This window comes from Trichosurus vulpecula, chromosome 9 (genome assembly GCF_011100635.1).
Source record: "Trichosurus vulpecula isolate mTriVul1 chromosome 9, mTriVul1.pri, whole genome shotgun sequence".
NCBI classification, from domain to species: domain Eukaryota; kingdom Metazoa; phylum Chordata; class Mammalia; order Diprotodontia; family Phalangeridae; genus Trichosurus; species Trichosurus vulpecula.
This window is the reverse complement of record NC_050581.1, coordinates 188,164,903-188,186,836: the sequence shown is the minus strand read 5'-3', so window position 1 is coordinate 188,186,836 and position 21,934 is coordinate 188,164,903. Positions and strand designations below refer to the sequence as shown.

General features: G+C 43.9%; 1 protein-coding gene across 3 annotated transcripts in view; it reads left to right on the top strand.

Annotated features, from left to right (window-relative positions):
* Positions 1-21,934, top strand: part of BMPER (BMP binding endothelial regulator) — a 350,399-nt gene that overhangs the window by 81,496 nt on the left and 246,969 nt on the right. For all 3 annotated transcript variants that reach the window (XM_036739450.1, XM_036739448.1, XM_036739449.1), the window contains exons 4-6: positions 5,882-5,964; positions 10,489-10,579; positions 15,812-15,894. In XM_036739450.1, coding sequence (XP_036595345.1) covers positions 5,882-5,964; positions 10,489-10,579; positions 15,812-15,894 — 257 coding nt within the window. The remainder of the gene's footprint in view (positions 1-5,881; positions 5,965-10,488; positions 10,580-15,811; positions 15,895-21,934) is intronic.

Genomic DNA, 21,934 nt, shown 5'->3' with positions numbered 1-21,934 from the left:
TTGGATTAGTTTCCTTCCCTAGCCTTTCCCGCCTCTTGGAACAAGTTATTCATTAGCTGAGTAAGGAATGGGTCAGCCATGTATTTCTATTGGAAATATATTTATTGAGCATGATTTATTTTCATACAAATTGTTAAATATTGGTTTTTATTGTTGGAAACTGACAACCTTTACTCGTGTTCAAGCAATGGTGTGTGCTGGGGGCTTCTGTGGTTGAAGTCTTTATATCTTTGCAATGCTAAATACAAAGCATATTTATACACAGGCGCATATATAAAGTAGATGCAGCTTTCCAAGTGTGTTTTCAATCAACCGCATCCCCGAATCCTTCAGTAATTTGATTTGTAGGAATTGGAGAACAAAGGACCACTGAGTGGTTTTCAATCATTCATAATTCCGTGAGAATTTGCTGTGTTGTTCCAAGTTTGTGAAAGAGTCTGATGGCCTTATCCTATTGAACATTTCCTTGGCCATGTGGTCAGAGGCAGCAGCAAAGCAGAGTAGAAGGGTAAGCGTGGAAACCCTGAATGGCTTGTTTCTGCTCTTAGCCCTGCCCTGGACACGGGCCTTCATTTCTCTGGGCTCCAGTGTCCTTCCCTCCCAAATTCAGGCACTTTCTTCAGTGATCTTCTAAGTTCCTTCCAAGTCTAATCATGTATGATCTTTTTTGTGGCTCCCAGGCAGACCTTCACTTTGGTTGTGGCTTTCCAGGGTTTCGGAGTAATAGTAATGAGGATGAAAATTCAAATCTTCTAAGTACTTGACTGAGCCTGAGAGGCTCAAAGATGTGGGCAAGGAGCTGCTGTGCATACATGGCTGCTCTGCCACTTCTCTTGGCATACACAGGTCCTTGAGAACATTGAGCTATACTTCATTCTTCTCCCACTCCCAGGATGCTTGATGATATTCCTTCTTCTTTGCCTTTGCCCAAACTACCTTTCCCAGATGTCCAGCCTTGGTGTTTGGGTGGTTGTTTGCCCTTATTATAATAGCATTGACATTCATTAACATAATCTTAAATGCTGAGTTATGGAGAGGGAGGGGAGGCTGGAGAAGAAAGAAAGATGTGTGTGTTTGTGTGTGTGTGTGTTGGGGGTGGTGGGGAAGTGGGTTTCTCTATTGTCCTGGTAACAGGCTTTATGTGCTTATTATGTGTCTGTGACCTGTTTTTCCTTCTCACTATCTTGAACTGGTCTGGGTTGATTCTGCTTTCCTCTAGGCTTTCTATGACTGTCTTAGATTTTTTTTTAGTGGTGGTGGCCTCCTTGCTCTTCTTCCTACTAGACACCCCATCTCTGGACTTTGTCCATTTTCTCTGTCCATTCCCCCAAGACTGGAACTCTGTCCCACTTCATCTCTCCTTCACAGCTTCCCCTGCTTCCTTCTAGTCCCAGCTAAAACCCCACCTAGTGCAAGAAGTCTTTGCCAATCCCCCTCAATGCTAGTGCCTTCTTCTCTCTGTTGATTCTTTCCAATTTATCCTGTGCTCATCATGTTTTTATGTAGTTGGTTGTGTGTTGCTTCTCTCCTTAGACTGTGAGCTCCTTAAGAGCTGGGACTATCTCCTTTCCAACTCTGAATCTCCAGTGCCTTGCACATAGTAGGTGTTTAATAAATGTTTGTTGACATGACTTAACTTGAGAATCCCATATCTCTGGACCAAGGATAAAGAGACCTCTTCAATCTTCCAATTTGCCCCATGGTTTATATCTAATCTATATATCTGTATTTATATATCCATAGATATACAATGGGGATGGGGGTACCAGACTTGTAGGGAACTTCCAGGCAGGAAACTCCCTCTACCAGTGCAGATCTGCACCTTCTCCATAATTTAAAATCTTCCAGAGTCTCCTGGGACACACAGCTAGTATATATCAAAGGGGGCATTAGAACTCGTCTTCCTAACTCTGATGCTGGCCTCTTGTATATCATGTGCATGGGATCATAGGTCTAGATCTGCATCAATCAACCAAGCAACAAGTATTTTTAAAGCTCCTACTGTGTGCCATGTGGTAGGGCTACAAATATAAATAACATAACAATCTCTACTCATAAGAACTTACTTTCTAATAGGTCCTCAGAGGCTCTTAGTCCAGCTTCCCTCATTTTAGAATTGAAGGCATAGAGGCTTAAGAAAATTAGATGACTTTTTAAAGGTCATATGTATAATACATTTCAACAAGATTTGAACTCCACACCTCAGACTCCAGTCAGTTCTATTTCTATTCTGCCATGCTAATTGGCACATAGTGAATCCATGTTGCCTACTGATGATTCCTCTGTCACTTTTCCTTGGCATAGATTTTTTTGGACGTTATACTTCTATCCAAGGTTCACAACAGGAACACAGGCTTTCTTGATTAAGACCAGCTCTCTATCGATTAGCCTCTCATTTATAATGATATTCCTCTTCTTAAAAAAAGGCTAGCATGATTAGAGTAAATACTATTGAGGTTGCATCTGCTTTATAACCTGTTGTACAGCCTACCCTCAGTCCTGCTCATGGGAACATAGAACCAAAGCAACTTTAGAAACTTCATTTTACACACGAGGAGACTGAGGCACTGAGGTTAGGTGACTTGCCTCGGGTCACATGGGTAGGCAGTAAGGTCAGAAAGTGGCCGCTGATGTGGAGCTGGAATCCAGAAAGTGAGCTGATGTGTAAATGCAGTAACACATGGGCAGGGTCTTCCTGAAATGGTGCTCTTAGAGGTGGACAGTGGAGAGAAATTGTGCTGGACATCGAGTGCTAGGTCTGCTGGGCTATCAGCTTGCTTGGTGGTCAGTATAACCTGTGACACTTGTTCAGTTGTCCTAGATGATGGTGGTGGCCATCAGGGTCTGTACTTGTGTGGCAGCACCAGAAACAGAAAGGGAGGGAGGTGTGGATCGATATTGTAGGGACCAAGCTTCTGAAAGATTCAACAACTTTGACCAACCCAACGACTGGCCACAATTCCAGAGGCCATTATTATTCTAATGAGGAAGAAGGCTGCCCACCTCCTGACAGATTGCAGATGGGCTAATATGCAGAATGAGATTCAATTTTTTAACATGGCCAATGTGAGAATTTGTTTTGCTTTACTATGCTTATTTGATATAAGAGATATTTCTTTTTCTTTTTTTCCAGTGGGAGGTAGGAGAGAGAAAAAAATGCTTGATAAATGGAAAAAACATAAATTTAATTAAAAAATAAAAGAACAGGGCAGAAAAAGACCTCTTAAAGATATCTGACACACAGAGAGAGACAGAGACAGATAGAGACAAAGACAGTCAGAAGCAGATAGACACGGACAAACAGAAAGACATTGCTGGATGCTTCAGGGGTAGAATCAGTCAGAAAGTTCTTGGAACCTGGTTCTCTCTAGGGAAGGACTGGATAGGAGAGGAAAGGGCAAGAATTAAGGATAACCCTGAGCTTTCAAGTCCAGGATAATGGGAGCCACCAGCAGAAATAGGGAAGGAAGCCAGAAGGAGCAACAGATTTCAGGGAAAGATAATCAACTCCAGCAATCCAGAATATAATTGCTAGTGGTCTTTGCCAGCTGTGTTTATAAATGATCACCATCCAGTGGCTGGAGGCGCAAACAAGTGCATCTTTTCAAGAATGTAACCCACGATGGGGGAGACAATGTGAGTCCAAATGGTATTGTCTTGGCCAGCTTAGCCTTGACTTATTTGTTCCATTTGTGATTTTTATTGCCTTTATTTATTCATTTATTTATTTTTGTGGGAAGAGGCAGCAAATTGGAGAGTTCACTGGACTTGGGTTCAGATCATGTGGTGGGAAGGGCACTCTGCTCCTTACTGGGACTTCTTGGGCAAGCCTCTCACCTCCTCTGCATCTCAGGGTCCTTGTGGGTAGTATGAAAGCATTGATTAGAAGATCCACAACTGATTTTTCTAGCTTGAAGTCGTGAAGTCTTATTCAGATTTTGAATCCTGTATCTTTTTCTCAGGTTACTTGCTTAAGTTAGTTGGTTTCTTGGAACATGAGGGTTATGGGGAATAGGAGCAAAAACAGCCCTAGTTCTTGAGCCAGAGGCCCTGGATTCGAATCCTACGTAATATATTTACATGCCCTTCTGATCTTAAATACGTCATTGAACTATTCTGGGTTTCCATTGTTGGTAAAATGAGGTTGGTTGGACTTGATGCCTTCTGAGATTCCTTCTAGCTCACAATCTTCTATGACCTTGGCAGAAGGCCTTACGTGATATAAAGCACTACATAAACACTATTACTATTGATCTAAAATGGTTGACTTGTGTATTCAATGGGCTGACCCATTTTGTCCTAGAATAAGTTAGGATATGAGCATTTTTACACAGGTAGTTTCAGGCGAATTCTTTCTCACTGCTTTCAGGCTTAACAGATGAGTTATGGAATCATATTTCAAGTCAACATCAGCCTCATACCTCCAATGGCCTTCTATGAGGTTAACCCTGGTGAGGAAAGTGGCTATTTAAGGTTCTTAACTAATAATCTAGATTTTTGCCAGCCATCCCCATTCACCTTAGTTTTCTGCTTGATTTTCTCTTGTGTTGTACCAAAATGGCCTTTTAGACTTTTGGGCCTCTGGTCTTACGGGCAAGATCTTGGGTTATTTGGTGTTAGATTAGAGAGGTGTAGTGGGAAAGACACCTGAACTTCCTTCACAGCACATGAGCTCAAACCCAAACTGTTCTGCTTACACCTATGCAACTTAGTACTTACCCAACTTCAGGCAAATCACGTAACCTTTCTGGGCCTCCGTTTCCATGTCTATAAACAGAGGGGATTGAAATAGATGACCTCTGAGGTGCTTTGATAGAAAGACGGATGGATGGATGGGTAGATATAGATAGATTGATGGATGGATAGCTAGACAGAAAGACAGAATATTTATTAAGTGCTTCCCATGTGCCAAACATTGTGCTAACCACTGGGGTTACAATTAAAAGCAAGCGAGACAGTTCTGTCTTCAAGTTTACATTCTAATGAGTCAGTCAGTCAAAAAATATTTATTAAGTGTCTACTAGGTACCATGCACCCTGCTAAGTGCTTGGGGATGCAAAGAAAGACCAAAACAGTCCCTGCTCTCAAGGAACTCACAGTGTAATGGAGGAGACAACATGAAAACAGTTATATACATACAAGATACACACAGGATCAATTGGGAATAATCAACATAAAGGAGTGGGAAAGGAGGACCACAGTACATAGTAGGGTGCTGGGAAAGGTCAGAGGGTTACACCAAATGTGGCTGGAGGTGTCCTAGAATTTCCGGAGAGGCCTGGAACACAGCAAAGAAGTCCAAAGAGGGCCAATCAGAGCCAGAGTGGTTCAGAAGCAGAGTTCTATTTTCTGGTGGGGAGGGGGAGGGGATGATGGCTTGATTGGAATGGAGACAGTATGGCACAGCTGGAGAGTTCTCTTCCAGCTTTTGGTCCTTTTCTGGGTTCTGTGGGATGGCTGCTCTATTCAGATTCATCTTGTTCCCCTTTAGGCATGAATAAAGAGATTGAGCATGCTCTGCAACAGGGATGAAGCCCAGGATTAGCCTAAGAATGGCTAATGTAAAATGATCTCTCAATACAGAGATGAAATCACTGAAGTTGGTTGTGTATCTTAGATCTAGTCCAACTCCCTCATTTTACAGATAAGGAAACTGAGGTCCAGGGTCTCACAGGTAAGTGGCAGAAGCAAAATTAGAATTCAGGTCCTCTGGCCCCAAATCCATCGCTCTCCACTCTGCCAGCTGCCTTCTGAAAATCAGCCCTGTGACATTTCTCAAATTCCAGCTCCTGGAATGATTTTTTTGGGGGTGGGTCTTTATCAAAAGAAAAGAAACATTACCTATCTCTCTCACCCTCTGTGTCTCCTTTTCTCTCCTTAGGCTGTAGCTATGAAGGAAATACCTACAACAGCTCCCTAAAATGGCAGGTCCTGGGAAACCCCTGCATCCTTCATCAGTGCCAGGTAAGACCAGCCTGAATTTGTACCCCCTTCCAAAGAGATTCTATCGACCCTTTTCAACCACTCCTTTCATGTAAAAGGAACCTACAGTCTTGCATCTATTTATTGCAACATTTATCAGGATGTTGAAGGTCTCCAGGACAAGTAGGTCTTAGAAACACACAGCTGAATTGTTCAACTTCATGGAATGTTGTTGGGGGAAAATCTCCATAAGATGCATAAGACCTTAGGGAAAATGCAAGTCTTCCTGTGAAGTCAGCTATGGGAAAGACATGAATTCCAATAAGCAGAAAAGAGGTTTTGTTTAAGTGTATATGTTTTCTTTCTTTGATTTAGGATCATTCTGAAAGTCAGCCAATCTGCAAATTGTATTAAATCTAAGCAGTTAGTATTCAGGAACCTCAATGATGTCAACCTGCTAGGTTCAGAAACAATCTGACTTTTGCCCTGAACTATTCCAGGGAGACTATGCATAGCTGAACTGGGAAAGCAGGGATCACACCCCACTACAATAAAGCGCTCCAGGCTATGAGCATTGCAGAGCTGGCCTGAGGGTGATGAAGGAAAGCTTAAAAAAAACTTCATTGAAATGGCCCCAAAAAATGCCCAGAGAATTCTTCTCTGTATAGGAAAAAAGGGCTTTCCTTACTTTTGAGTGCTGTTATGATCTTAGGGAAGGGATCTCAGAAGAGAAGCTAGTCTAACCCCTTCATTCGGGCAAACAAGGAAATGGAGGGAAAGACAGATTACATGAGTTGTCTATGGTCACCCTCCCAGTCAGTGTCTGGGGCAGGGTTGGGAATGAGTTCTCCTGACTCCACAGCCTGGTATTGGTAGATTGTCTAGAGGATAATCTTTGCTCTCATTGAACACAGTGGCATTTGGTGGCAGAAAATTTGGATTAAAATTTAGATAAACTAGTGCCTCCCACGAAAGAACCACAACATTAGTTGTCCAAAATGATGATGATGACAATAAAGTAGACATTTACACAGTGCTTGAAGGTTTGCCCAGAACTTTCCACAGGGTATTTCAGGGGTCCTCTTGGTGCCCACCCTCTATAGGAGGTGATATTATTTATTATGATCCCTATTTTGTAAACCAAGTTTTATTCCTGTGCTTTGTTTTTACATTATAAATGTGTACAGATGACTCCACTTCCTGAGAGGTCTCTTGTAACAAAGGAAAACAGTTAAGTAAAACTAGTAATACAGTGAGCTCATCTGAAAGTACGAGGTAACATTTCACCTCTGTGGACCTACCTCCTACCTCTCTATTAAATGCAAAATGAATAGAAAAGAATTTTCTTGGTCTCCGGCCTCCCACTCCATCGGAAAAAAGACAGAAAAACCAACAACAAGTTTCTTGTAATAAATATGCATGTCAAGCAAAACAAATTCCTTCAATATATACATAGACACATTTGTGTTTGTATATACACAAGCATGGAGAGCCTGAGAGAGTGGCAGGCTGGTTGAGTTTTGTTTGGGGGGTGGGGGAGGGAGGAGAGAAGCTGGGGCCCACTGCAGGATGCCCAAGGCCAGGTGGAGGCAACAGCCCCAGAGAGAAGGAGGGGAGGAGAAAGGGGGATGATGTGAGGTGCTGAAGACAGATTTTTCTAGTTGTATAAGGCTCCTTTCATGCAAACCTACTCAGTATCACCTTTGAAAACACTTTTGTACAGATTGTAGATTAGAAAAAAAATGAAAAACAAAAACCTTCCTTTCCTCAAATCTTTTCCCAGATTTTCTCCTTTCTTATCTCAATTCCCTTCCTTGGCCTCCTCCCTTTCTTTCTTCCTCCTCTTCTTCTCTTCTCTCCTCTACCTTCCCTTAGCATTTCTTAAACACTCGCAAGGTTCCAGACAAAACAGGGATCCACCCTCTCAAGGGTCTCAGACTCTAATAGAGAAGATGGCCCTCACGTAATTGTACATGCGAGCTCTATGTGGCGTATAGGGGAGATGAGCTTCTAGGGCAGACGTGAGCATTGTGTGTCTGGGGCCCTTGGGAGGAGACTGGGTGAGGACTCTGGCAGGAGGCTGAGGCATGGAGGGAGAGCATCCCAAGATTGGGGCACAGTTAGTGGCAAGGCCCAAAGTCAGGGAGCGTCAGGATGGGATGCTGCTGGAGTGATCCTATGGGTAAGTGATGCGGCCAGACCTCCACCTTGGCATCGGACTAGACGGGGGAGAGACCCACTGGGAGGCTATTGCAGCAGTCAGGTGTGAGGTCGTGAGGTCCTGAAACACAACAGTAACGGCATCGGAGGAGAGAAGCCGGGCACATACAAGAGATGTGAAGGCAGAATAACAAGACTTGGAAACAGATTGGGTACGTGAGGTTAGTGCAGGTGAGGCCTGGCAATGGTGGTGTCCTAGATAGCAGTAAGGAAGCTTGAAAGGAAGGAGATCATATGTTGTGTTTGGGCCACATTGAGCTTGTACTGTCTCCCCCCCTCTCCCTTCCCTTCCTTTTCTCCCATCCCATCTGACTTCCTTCCCCCTTCTTTTCTCTTCCCTTCCCCCTTCTCTTCACTTCCCTTACCCTTCTGGTCTCCCTTCTGCTCCCCATCTCTCCCCCCTCCCCTCCTCCCTCTCTTCATTTCCTCCTCCCATTATCTTATCCCCTCTTTGTTCCTTTCTTCTCCCTTCCACATGATGATGGAGACCACAACCCCACCAACCCTCGAACACACCCCCTTGGAGGATTATAACTAGCAGCGGGAAGCTATGAAACATTCTGTGGCTTGGTCCCCATCAGGGAAATCATTAGATCTGAGGCATCAGGGCTTTCATCTCCCTAAGGCTCTTCCTCTCAGGGAAGAGGAGCACGAGGTAGCCTTCTATGCCTGATGTTTTTGTTTCCACTGAAGCTGGTTGCCAGACTTTTGCCCATTTCCTGCCAGCTGAGCTAAGTAAGCCCTGCTAGACCTGGGAGTGGGGTGGGTGGGTGGGGAGGGGCCTCTCTTACCTGAGACATCAACAGGCCCAGCTGAAGACTGTTAGAAGCTTCCTTGTTAACTCAGGGATTGCTTCTGAGTCCTCAAAAGGGGGAAAACAAATTTCTTGGTCCACAGCCTTGGGCACCAGTCCCCATGGACCCTGTTTTCCCACCTGACATTGTTACAGATAGTCTAACTATTTACATTACCTCACTAAAAGTCAGCCTCCTTCTTGAAATCAAAATTGTCCATTTTCAGTATACAAAATGCTAAAATGAGGTCATGTTTGCAAAGTCCTTTGTAAACTTTAAAGATCTCTGTCAATGTGAGCTCTTGTTATTATTATATTAATTATTATTAATTACTAATTATCATGTTATCATAATGATCATTGTGGTTAATTCCAATTCCTTTTGAAAGTTGTCAGTTGCTAGTATTTGGGCTGGGGGTGCCGTGTGGGTGCTTGTTATCCCAGAGATCATGAATGCCATCACTTCCTTCCTTGGTGGTAGAAACTTCAAGTTTCTGTGGTGGGAGAGTATTTAGAGTATTTACAACTTCATTTGATTGAGATTCAAAGGTCACATATGAGGGCATTCACAAGGGAACGCAGACTAGTAGGACAGTTTTGAAAGTAATGTGTGGACTTTATTACCCACTTTAAAAAAGCAAGTAGTATGACATGGAAGTTTAGAGTTTTAGTTTAAGAAGCACTGCCTGCCTCTAAGGTTCTTCCTATGTCTAAATATGTGATACCACGAGCCAATGAGACACACTTCTCCTGGTTTAGAGAGGTGACTTTCTAAAAAAGTTTTATTGATTTTTTTTATATCAGTCATTTTCAGATATCCTTCCTCCTTCTTTAGCCTAAACCTTCTCTTATAACAATGAAAAACAGTTTAGCAAAGCTAGCTGATGATTTAATGGCCTTTTATTTTTCCAAAAAACACGGTCACCAGATTATTTCATAACTTTAAAAACAAATGTATGAGCACATGCTTGCAACACCCAGCACCCGTCTTCTGCTACCTCTACCAAAAGTAGGGAGGGATGTTCCATCACTGTTCTTGGAGATCATAATTTGGCTTTGCAATTACTCAGATATTTTTCTTCCTGTTGGTGTTGTTTATAAAAAATATTATTATTATGTAATCATAAGAGTAATTCATTTAAGAGGCTTTAGCACTGGATCGCTCGTCAGCTAGACTCAGAGGAGAGCTGAGTTTGGGGAAAGGAATTAGACTTAAGAGCGTCATAGTAAATATAACTAAGTCCAAGGAATGAATTAACATTGGCAGGAATTGGCCAATGGGATAAATTGTCAAGATTTGACCTTGGACTTATGAATCAAGGCCACCCATCGGTAGATGACCTGGGGGAAGGGGATTAGTCTCCTCATTTCTGCAATAGACCCCTTGAAATGACTAATGGCTGCATGAGCTGATATCCTCTTCAGGTAAGAACTTAGCTCAAAGGAGGTCTTTGACAGCATTAATGACTGGTTTTGTCACCCAGCAGCTGGAGAGGACAAATCCTTCCAGGGAGAACTCTGGCTTGACTGGGTTGTGGTCCTTTGTTTTTCAGGAAGGAGTCGTGACCAAGTCGGAAATGCGCTGTGTGGTTCATTGTAAAAACCCTACCAAGCAGCAGGGGATGTGCTGCCCCAACTGTCCAGGTAACACTCTTGGAAGGAACAAGGCCAAAGCTGTGCCTGGCACGGAGGCACCAGAGGTCCTCCATCCCCCATGGGCTCCAGGTTACATATTACTAAACAATATGAAGACTGTTCTTTTGTCCCAGGTCCTTCTTCTTACCTGAATGCAATCTCTTATCTGTCCTCCCTAACATTGCTTCACAAACAGTGTCCTGCACCGATGGGTGTTACATCATTCTAACCAAACCTCAACTACCTTTTAAGAGAAAACTGGGCAAAAGCTTGAACTCCTACAATAAGAATAACAGGTAGCATTTACATACTGCTTTAAAGTTTGGAAGGAAGGAAATGGTTGTGTTTGTCCTTCATTCTCGAAGAGGACCGTGACATTAGGGAAAGGATGACATGACTTGCAGTTGACTTTGATTTGAGTGAGGGAGGGCTGTGCAAGGTCACCAGCCTCACTTTCTCCTCCAGAGCCATCTGGGTCCAGTGTCCTGATATTCATCAGAATGACTAGAGATGACCCAGGATGCAATGGGAGATCCTGGTCATTTCAGACTAAGGCCTTTTCATGTACTCACTTAGAGTGAGGTAACACCCATTCAGTGAATAGGTGTCTTTAAGAAGTGAGTCAAGGGATGGCCCCTTTAATTAGAAAAAATCAAGCTATGAGGGGAAGACCCTCAGGGTTGCTGTTCCAAAGAGGACCCAAAATAAAGCCATTAAGTGGAGCTTGGGCAGGGACCTATTGTGATCCAATCTATGAGCTTCAGAGGGAACTGGGTTTAAATGAAAGAGGGAGGGAGGGAGGGAGAGAGAGAGAGAGAGAGAGAGAGAGAGAGAGAGAGAGAGAATGCAAGAAAGAAAGGAAAGAAAGGAAGGAAGGAAGGAAGGAAGAAAGGAGGGAAGAAAGAAAGAAATCTAGCCAGTAAACCCCAAGTTAAGTGGGTAGCTTCTGGCCATCAAAATTTACCTTCTTTTGGAGGGGAGAAGGAGGAGAGTGCCTACTGTGTTCCAGGTACTTCACAAAGATTATTTCATTTAAACCTTACAACAACCCTGGGAGGTAGATGCTACTGTTAGATATTTACTTTACAGTTGAGGAAACTGAGGCAGACAGATTTGAACTGGTTTTTCTACAGTGCCTGGCCCATGGTAGACATTTAATAAAAACTCTATCCACTTTGCCACCTGCATTAAGGCAGTAATCAGGGCCTCCTTAATATAATTATTATCATTTATTACCTAGCTCTACACTTCACCAGATTGGTTTAGGAAAATGATTCTCTAGGATGTGCCCAGATTGTTCTGTTTGATGAATCATGATTGTTAACTGAACCTTTAGCTGAGCTCTGACTGTGACCCCATTTGGGCTTTTATTGGCAAAGATACTGAAGTAGTTTGCCATTTCCTTCTCCAGCTCCTTTTACATATGAGGAAACCAAGGCAAACAGGGTTAGGTCTTGCTCAGGGTCACACAGCTACTAAGTATCTGAGGCCAATTTGAACCCAGGAAGACGAGTCTTCCTGCCTCCAGGCCCAGCACTCCATCCACTGAGCCACCTAGCTGCCCCTCTGTAGTGAGGTGTTAGTTCATTGGGGAATTTTGTCTTGGTTTCGGGATTCTACAATGCTAACCTGAAATAGCTTGTCAGAGAAATTCTCCAAGGCAGCTGGATTTCTGCTCCTTTGGATTTTTCTCTCTCTCTTAAGCAGTGATGCTCAGAATTAGAATAATATAACTAATATACTTACCTTTGTCACCTTTATACCCCAAACTCAGGGTAATGAATTTTTTTTTCTATCCAACTAGATAGGGCAACCTGGGCTTTCACCCAAGATGCTGAAATTTAGATGGTGCTGATAGCTCCTGAACTACTTCACCGAGTGGAAACAATCTTCTTTTTGTCTTTGTTTTGGTTCTGTTTGCTTGTTGGGTCTAGACCTCTGATTTCATTTGTATGGGGAACTTCCCAGTGTAGAAACTCCCTCCGCAGATGTCCATTCGTTCTTCCTCATCTGACATCTGCAGACTCAGGTAGGGAGTTGCCTGGGGTGCTGAGCAGGAGGTCTGTGACTGGCTCAGGGTCCCTCAGATATCAACCCTGGGCTTCCTGGCCAGGGTTGCCGGCCCAGCACTCTGTGGATCACAAATGCTTTCTTGAGCACCCAGTTAGCCCCACTTCTAATGGTGAGTACACTCTGAGATGCCAGCACCTGTCGGGGCTCTGGGAAGGCCACAGTGTGGGGAAGGGGCAGGGCAAGGTCTGGCCACGGAGGGGTACAGAAGCAGCATGGTACAGGCAGAGGTAGAGTGGAAGGAGCTGTGAACTTGGAGTCAGAGGACCTGGATTCAAATCCTACCTCAATCCCTTATTCCTTATCAAATGTCTCAGGATTGTAGTTTCTACTCTGTGAAATGAGGCTTGACTCAAATGGATTCACCTGTGATCTATGAATTAAGAAAAAATACATCTAAATTTTTAGTAATTAAATACATTTTTATTTAAACATTTTGATAACTATATTTCAATATAGTTAGTTTCCTCGGTAATCCTCCATATTTTCTTTTATGCATTTAAAAACACTATTCTGAGAAAGGATCCACAGATTCCACCAGATTGCCTCAGGGGTCTATGATACCAAAAAGGCAAAGAAGCCCAGGTTGAGATGCTCTCTGGAGTCCCTTAGCTAGGTTTAGGATCCTATGTCCTAGGCAGGTGTGAATAAGGAAGCTCCCAGACAGTGAGTAAGCTTCCTCTTCCCACCAACCTGTCTCCCCATGGTCACCCTTTCAAGGAACCCCTTCCTTGGTCTATTCTCCCCTTTTCCAGAAGTAACCTTTTATAGTTTCTCCCAGTGGAGGGGTGGGTGGCAGGTATCTGGGATCTCACCCCCTTAGGCTTTGTGTCCCAAAGTCTCAGGTCTCTCTCCCAACTTCTCAGCTGAGTTTATCTTAAATTGCTGAGACATGTTCTGTGGTCCCTGCCCCAGCGCTGAAATTACTAGCTATGGCTCTGAGAATACACACCCTGGTGATAGATGACCCTGGGGGAGGTTTCTGAGTCCCCTTCTCCCACAACTTCCCCTACTTCAAGCTTGTCGGTCCAATGCAGAAGGATTAAACACCAAGCCCAGAAAACTCCCTAGGGCAGGCAAACCGGATTAAAATGTAATTGGGAAATATTTACTTAGCTAACTAAAAATAAAATAAAACATAGGTAATATTAACATATTTCTAAGTCAATCTGTAGCCAGCAGGGATCCATAGGTATACTTTAGTGACTCCTGTGTCTATTTGAATTTGACACCTAATGCCTAGAAAATCCTTCCATTTGGCTTCTAGGTTTGCCCGACATGATCCAGGCCCAGGGAGTCTGCTTTCCACTCTGGGAGGTCCAGTGGTAAAAATTAGTTTTGAAAGAATGGTTGCATCTTTCTCATGTTTCCCGAAATCCTTTAACACACTCACACACACACACAACTGTTTAATATTGCATTAACTTGGCCACAACCAAATATTGTGATGAGGAGAACAGATGTTTGCGGAAAACAGACTGGGGTCTCTAGGTGGACTTAGGGTAAGCTTTCTGCTCTTCTCCTGTTGCTGTCTGGTACAACAGGTTGGACCCAGGAAATTTCTTAGCTTGGATTGCAGTTTGGCAGACAGGGAGGTCATCTGAAGCTCAGGGGGTTGCCCTAGGGCTCTCTCTCCATCCCTTCCCTCCCCCACCTTGTAGGACTTTAAAAAGTCCCATTAAAAAGAATTTCTAAAAAGAATTTCCAACATCTCCAGCATCTTTCCCCTGCTTTGGGCACATACCATGGGATCTGGAGATGATAGCATCTACTTGCCGCTGTGGTTTTTATTTATATTGACCTTCTGCAGGGTGGGGCTCTCTGGGTTCTAGGGGACTTCCTCTTAACCAGAGGAAGGGTCATCTTTTAGCACTCTACACTTGGATTTGGTTCCAAAGGACCTCGTGTGGGGATAACATGACTTTGCTGGTCTGGAAGTGGAAGTCCTGATTCTGTGTGTGTGTGTGTGTGTGTGTGTGTGTGTGTGTGTGTGAATCCTGTACATTCCCATCACATTTTTAAGGGAAGGACATTAAGTCAGGTCTGAAGTAACCCTTTAATTCTCCACGCCTCTTTCCCTTCCATTTCATAGTATCATAAGAGGCTCTTGAAGATGGGCAGAATAGATGAAGTGCTAGACCTGAAGTCAGGAAGACCCAGATTCAAATCCTCCCTCAGGTGCATCTTAGCTATGTGACCTTGGACAGCTGTTGGCCTCAGTGTTTCCTCATGGGAATGATGACAATAGGAACTATCTCCCAGGGCTGTTATGAGGATCAAATTAGATAATGTAGGTAAATCACTTTTCATGACTTAAAGAGCTAAATAATTGTCAGCTATTAGGGCTGTAGGGGACCCTAGAAACCACCTGCTCTTAGCACCCCATTTTACAGATTAGGAAACTGAGGTACACTGACGTTAAGTGTCTTTTTTAAGGTCATACATTCAGTTAGTGATGAGGCCAGGATTCAGACTCACATCCTCTCCTTTCAAGTCTCCCCTGAGATTTTTGTCCCCTTCACCCTCTCCTCCATTGTTGAGGTTCAAAAATTGTAATTGTTCTCCTTTCTCCTTCTCCACTGATTCCCCCAACCCCTGCCCAAACCTTCAAGGCACTTTGTTCCAATGTAGATTCGTCTAATTTTATAGATAAGGAGAAATCTCCACTTTCCTCCATTTTCTCTCATAGGTGACAGTTGCTAGTGCTTACATCACCATCCTTCCAGTTGCCTTGCATTTATTTTCTATGCAATGGGATTCCAGGGGCACTTACAGAAATCGGAACCCTGCCCCTTGTTCTGTGGTCTTGGGGAGAACCTCCTGGAAGCAGGGTTATGCGTGTGTCTTTATATTTAATAAATGTATCTGCATATATCTAAAGCATCTCCAACAGGGATGTGCACATGTTGTCTTCCCCTATAGAATGTTAGCTCCTTCAGGACAGGGACTGTTCCATTTTTGTTTGTATCGTTAGCATCTAGAATAATGCTTGACTACATAGTAGGTGCTAAGTAAATGCTTGTCAATTTATTTATTGTTTTATTGATTGATTTATCATTTGCTTGGGGAAGAAGGGCACAGAAAGTAGATGGGGAAAAGCTGTGTCCTTTCAATCTGAAGGACGGCATGGGTCGGAAACACGCCTGGACTAAAGTCTTCATTCCCTTTCAGGATGTGTCTTTGAAGGAGTTCAGTACCATGAAGGGGATGAGTTTCAGCCTGAAGGGAACAGATGCACCAAGTGCACGTGTATTGTAAGTACAACCCTGGGTCTTTGAAGGGGTTCCTTCTTAGGCTGCCCACCTGGGGCTGTCATGCATTGGACTTTTCTGTCTGCTCTATTCTTCTTCCTCAGAATCTTCATACAGCTTTGTGATTTGTGGTATCGAGGATGTGCGTGACAGTGTCGCTGTCATTGTAGAGCATCATGTCATGACTGTTCTTTCCACCCCAAAGCGGGAGGAGTTTTCTTCTCTTAGGGGCCAGAGGTGGAAGGTAGGAATTCTAGGGTCCTGGTGCCTTTTCTTTCCTCTGTAAGGAACATCAGAGGCCATGGAATCTAACCCTTTCATTTTTAAAGGTGAGGAGACTGAGGGCCAGAGAGATAAAAAGATTTGTCGTGGGGCTTAAGGAAGTTAGGCTACAGTGATACGCTTCTAGATGGCACAGGGCATAGAGCACTAGGCTCAAAGTCAGGAAGACCTGAGCTCAAATCCTGCTTCAGTCACTATTTGACCCTGGGCAGGCCACTTACTTTTCCGTGCCTTAGTTTCCTTATTTGTAAAATGTGGGGTTTAGACTTGGCTTCTAAGGAGGTTTCTCGCTCAAAATCTTTCATCTTACAACAATATAGGGGTTAGGAGAAGCTCCAGCTAAAAGTTCATTGTTGGGGACAGGAAAGGGGGAGTCCCTACCCCTGATCGACAAAAGAAGGCAGACTTTAGGTACCCATGATTGTTGTCACCCTTATGGTTAGAACCAAGAAAGCCATTTCTGAATTTCTGTCCTAAGGGAAGAAGGGCAACTGTGGGGAGATGCCACTGGGTGCAGTTGTTGGGGCTGGGGGAGGGAAGGAAACTGGTCTTGGGACAATCCAAGTGTCTGAAGGGGAAGGAAATAGAGAGGTTCTTGTACCAACTGTCGTATCTGTGGAGTTGGGGAGGGCAGAGGAGGAACCTCTCCTCCCTCTGTGGGGCTCTTAGCATTCTTTAAACTTTTGACCCCGGGCCAAAGCCCTAGTTTCTCCATCTTAGTTCTAACTCTAGTTAGAATGGAGAGACAAGAACCTTGACACAACTTTTTAAAAAACTAAAATGATTTTAGAAGCATTTATATAGCGTGTACCTCCCACTGTCTCCTCCCCAAATGAACAGGGAAAACAAACAAATAAACCTCATCGCAAAGATGAATAGTCAAGTAAAACAAATTCCCACCTTGGCTGTGTTCAGGGATGTCTATCCCATTCTGCATTTTAAGTTCATCACCTCCCCGGCAGGAGACGAGCGGCTTGTTTCATCTTCAGGTTTCCGGATGTGAGCTTTATCATTGCACTGATCAGAGTCTAAAGTCTTTTGAATTGTTCTCTATACCGTTGTTGCTACATAAATTGTTCTTCCCATTCTGAAGACTTCCCTCTGCATCACTTCCCAGAGGTCTTAAACTGTCCCATTTCATTTGGCACAAAATATTCCATTCCCTTCATACACCCCAATTTGTTTAGCCATCCCCCAGTAGGAGGACACCTCCCTTGCCCTTAGTTTTCAATTTCTGGCTGCCACAAAGAGTGGTTATAAATACTTGTGTACATATGGATCCTCTTCCCCTTTCTTTGATCTCTTCGAGAACAGGTCTAGTAGTGATATGGTGGGGTCAGAAGGTATGCGCAGCTTGGTAATGTTGCCAGTATGGTTTCAAATCGACCTAGAATGGCTGGACCGAGTCACATCTTTGTCTCACCCACATCGATGTTTTCCACTTTTTTTTATCTTTGCCAGTCTGAGGGGTGGGAGGCAGAGCTTCAGAGTCATTTAATATTTTTTCAGTATTAGTGATTTAGAGCATTTTTATATGGTTGTTTATATCTTGTATTTCTTCCTTTGAAGCTGCCTGTTCCTATCGTTTGGCAATTTTTCTATTGGGGAATGGCTCTTACTTTGACACATTGTTGGAGAGCTTTATGGAGGTCTTAACATTAACAATAACAACAACAAAATGGACATAAACCCCAGGTGGCAGGAGAGGAAAATAGCAGTTCTTGACAGGCTGCTCAAAATGTCTCTTTAATCTCACCGAGTTACAGTAGTGACTTAGCAAGAATGTATTTTTTAAAAGCTTTTAATCTTTACTAATAAAGAGTGGACTCTCTGAAGAGGACTTGTGCCTTGGTAATGCTGCTTCAGATATTAAAGAAAACATACAAGGGGTTTTAGGATCTGAAATTCATCAGGCCAGAATCACATGTGGGTCCTCATAAATCACTGGGGTTGTCAGGACTCTGTCTGACTCTTCTCTACCCCCCACACCCAGCAGAAAGAGCCCAGAATAAAACAAACACAGCAGACTGAGGTCAGGTCTTACAGGGAAGGAGGGAGGGTAGAAGGGAGGAGGTGAGAAGTCTGGAAGGCAGGCAGTAAGGAAGAAAGGAAGGGAAAGAGGGAGAGATGGAGAAAAGAAGGAAGGAGGGGAAGAAGGGAAGGAGGGAAGAAAGAGAGAGGGAAGGAAGGAAAGGAAGTAAGGAAGGGAGGAGGAAAGAAAAGAGGGAGAGAGGGAAGGAAGGAAGGAAACAAGGGAGGAAGAAAGGGAAGAAGGGAGGGAGGAGGGAAGGAAGGCAGGGAGGAAGGAAGGGAGGAAGAGAAGGAAGAAAGGGAGGAAGGGAGGGAGGAAGGAAAGAAGGAGGGGAAGAAGGAAAGGAGAGAAGGAAGAAGAGAGAGCAGCCTGGGACTAAGGGCAGGAAAGATGTTTGTTCATTTATTCGTTCAATCAAAAAGTATTTCTCAAGTTCCTACTATTTGTTAAGTGCCAATTAAATTCAGTTGAACAATACTTACCAAGTGCTTATTATGTACCAGGCTTGTGAGAGATGCTGGGAATACACAGACTAAAATGAACTGGTGTTGGCCTTCAGGGGGCTTCCATTCTACTTTTCTATTCTGTTAACAAACAAAAGTCGTTCAGCCCCAAAAGAAGCTGGAGTAGGCCTGCTCAGGCTCAGATGCGCTAATTTTTCTCTGCTTTTCTTCTCTCAGAGAATAAAATTAGGCCGATTGCATCTAATCAGGTAGAATGCATTTATTTAGCCTACTTCTCTTGGCTCTGTGTTCCAAAGGAAAAGCAGCCATCTGTGCCGTATCAACATTTGACTTTCCAAATAAGGATCATTTCTCTATATGATTTGCCTGGGGATGGCAGGCTTTTTTCTCCCCATTGTTAATGTTTGGATTGTGTGTCAGAAGAGGCATGAGCAGAAAGGCCTGGATTCAAATCCTGCCTTTCATACTAACTTTCTTTATGACCCTGGGCAAGTCCCTAAATCCAAGGACCCCTGGCAGCTAAGATTGAAAACTATAGTTAGATGGTAATTTATTTAGACGTACCTAGGTCATTATTAGATTTTGAAGACAATTCTTTGTTGTGTCGAGAATAATCTTTCATATCATACTTGTCACAGACTTGTAGAGCCCAACATTGTTTATAACCATCAAACCACATTGATAACCAGCATTGTGATTTTCTATAACTGTATTGGTAAAATGAATTATTGACCTAATAAATAGAGTGTTCCTGCAAAAAAAAAGCTACAGGCAGACACGCTGCTCAAATCCATCAGTAGAAGAGGTTTCCACATTGGGATTTCCCTAGCAAAAAAGCCCCCAAATTCAGAAGGTGTCGAAGTGAATGAGGAAGTCAGGGACTAGTTCTCAGCTCTCCTTAAGCAGGTTCTTTAGAATTATGTAATTTTGCATCTGGAAGGAAATGGAGAGCTCATCTACTAACCCCTTGGCTCTACAGCTGCACAAATGATGAAAGCAATGGTGCTCCAAGAAGCGCAGTGACTCATTGAGGATGAAACAGCTCCCCCAGTTGTCTTTCTGTTACACTCTGCAGCCTCAGGCCTGGTAGGGCTTCCAGACTGGAGTCAGATCCATGTGGACTCAAATCCCACCTCAGACACTCAGGAGCTGTGTGACCCTGGGGAAGTCTTACCCCATATGAGCTTCAGCTTCCTCAACTGTAAAATGAGGGGGTCAGGTCCCTCCCATCCATGGTCCTGAATACCCAAGATTCCCTTGAGAGTCTTAGAGGTTACAAAACTGTAAACGCCTTGATGGCCGTTGTCTCACAGAATAACTGGCATGTAAGATGTGTTGAGTGAGTGAATGGATACTTCGCTCCCTCTCAGGTTCATTGGGACTTTACAGCATTGAGTTCAATTCCTCTTTTCCTGTATTTTGCAGATGAGGTAGCTGAGGCAGAGGCTAGGTGATTTGCCCAGTGTCACACAGCTAGTAAGTTCCCAAGGCAGGATTCAAATCCAGGTGCTCCATACTCCACTCCTGGTGCCGTATGTACTAATCTCAATTGCCCATAAAGCTAATCCTGTTGATGTTAATGGGGTGATTTCTTAGCTTCAGCCTTTACTTCAAGGGAAGAGATGGGGAAAAACTGGAGAGTTCTTGGGAAGAGGGGGAATGAGGTCAGGAGTACAGTCATTCATTCACCTTCCAAGTTTCCTTTCTCATGCCCTCATCTGAACACAACCAGGTTCTTAATTTTCATAAGCGCTTTTTTTCTTTTGATGTAGCACATTTGAAAGGGAGGTTTTGGCAAGCTAGGGCCCTGATGGGAGAGGGGTAACCATGGAGACATTGGAATGCACTGCTCCCAACTCCCAACTGGGGCTCCTCCTTCCTCACGTAATTACAAAATCTCTACTTCGTCGGCCAGGGTTGCCCTGACTGTAGGCTGGAGGGTCTCTGGCATGTGAGGTATGTGGGAGTGGAGGGTGCCCTCCTGCTGAGGGATCCAGGTTTTACCCAAGACTGATGGCACTCAGAACCTCCAACTGAGAAGGACAGGAGGAGGGGCCTGAGGCATCTGAGGTTGCCAGGTTTCTCCATGAAAAGGAAGATTGGGTGTTGTAAACCTACCCGTAGTCTGGGCAAGAAGAAAAAAAAAAGTTAATTTTGCTAATTTTTCTCTGGCGTTGCCAAGGACTCACTGAAAAGAAAACACCTGGCCTTGAGTTTATTCAGTTCCCACATGTATTTAGTATCTGTAGACTCCAATTAGGATAGTGGATAGAGAGCCGGCCTCAGCCACTCCAAAGATCTGGGTTCAAGCCTCTGATTGGCTGTGTGACCTTGGGCAAGTGCCTTAACCTCCTAGTCCCCCCACTCTGGCAATTCTCTGAGACTATAAGGTACAGAGCAGGTGCCTGAATAGAGGGAATTTCCTTGCTGAGAATCCCCTACCAGTGAAATCCTAGGGTCAGGCCCCCAAAACTAAATTCATTTTGCAGAGCCATCCTATTTGGTAGAGTGTGAGACTTTAATGGAATCAGGAATCTTCTTGAGCCTCAGTTTCCCCATTTGTAAATTGGGTATGTGATAATAGCACTTCACTTACAGGAGTGTTAGAGCTATAGAGTGGACCTGTGATTTCATCAGTGCAGAAGACAGAATTTCTTTGACCAATGCAGGTCATATCTTATGGCCTTCCTTGGAATGCTGAAAGGTTAATTGACTTGCTCCCGAGGTCACTCAGCCCCAGCATATATTAGAGATAGGATTTGAGCCCAGGTTATCCCAGCTCCCATGTCAGCTTCTCCATCCACCACACCACATCGCCCCTCCTTGCACATAGAATATGGTGACAATAAAATAAGGCCACTGCACAAATTGTACAAAATCAAAAGCGTCATGAATGGATGAATAACGCATTAATTAATTATCTCCTCTGTGCAAAAGACTGGGCTCAAGTACGGGCAATGATAAACAGAAAGCTAAGATAGCCCCTGTCTTCAAGGAGCTCCCGTTCCGATAGTGGAGACAACACCTAGGGAAGGTTTCAGCTTCCCTGGCATCTCAAAAAGGGACGTTTGGAATCCAGTTCTGGGATGTTCAAAAGAGAAACCCACGACCCACTGTCGCTTTGACAGCTATTTAAGATCAACCTGTGTTTTTTCTTTTCTGCTTTGTCATTGAGGGGTCATAGTGGATAGAACTCAGGACGTGGAGTCAGGAAGACCTGATTTCAGATTCTGCCTGAGATACCTGCTAGCTCTGTGATCCTGGA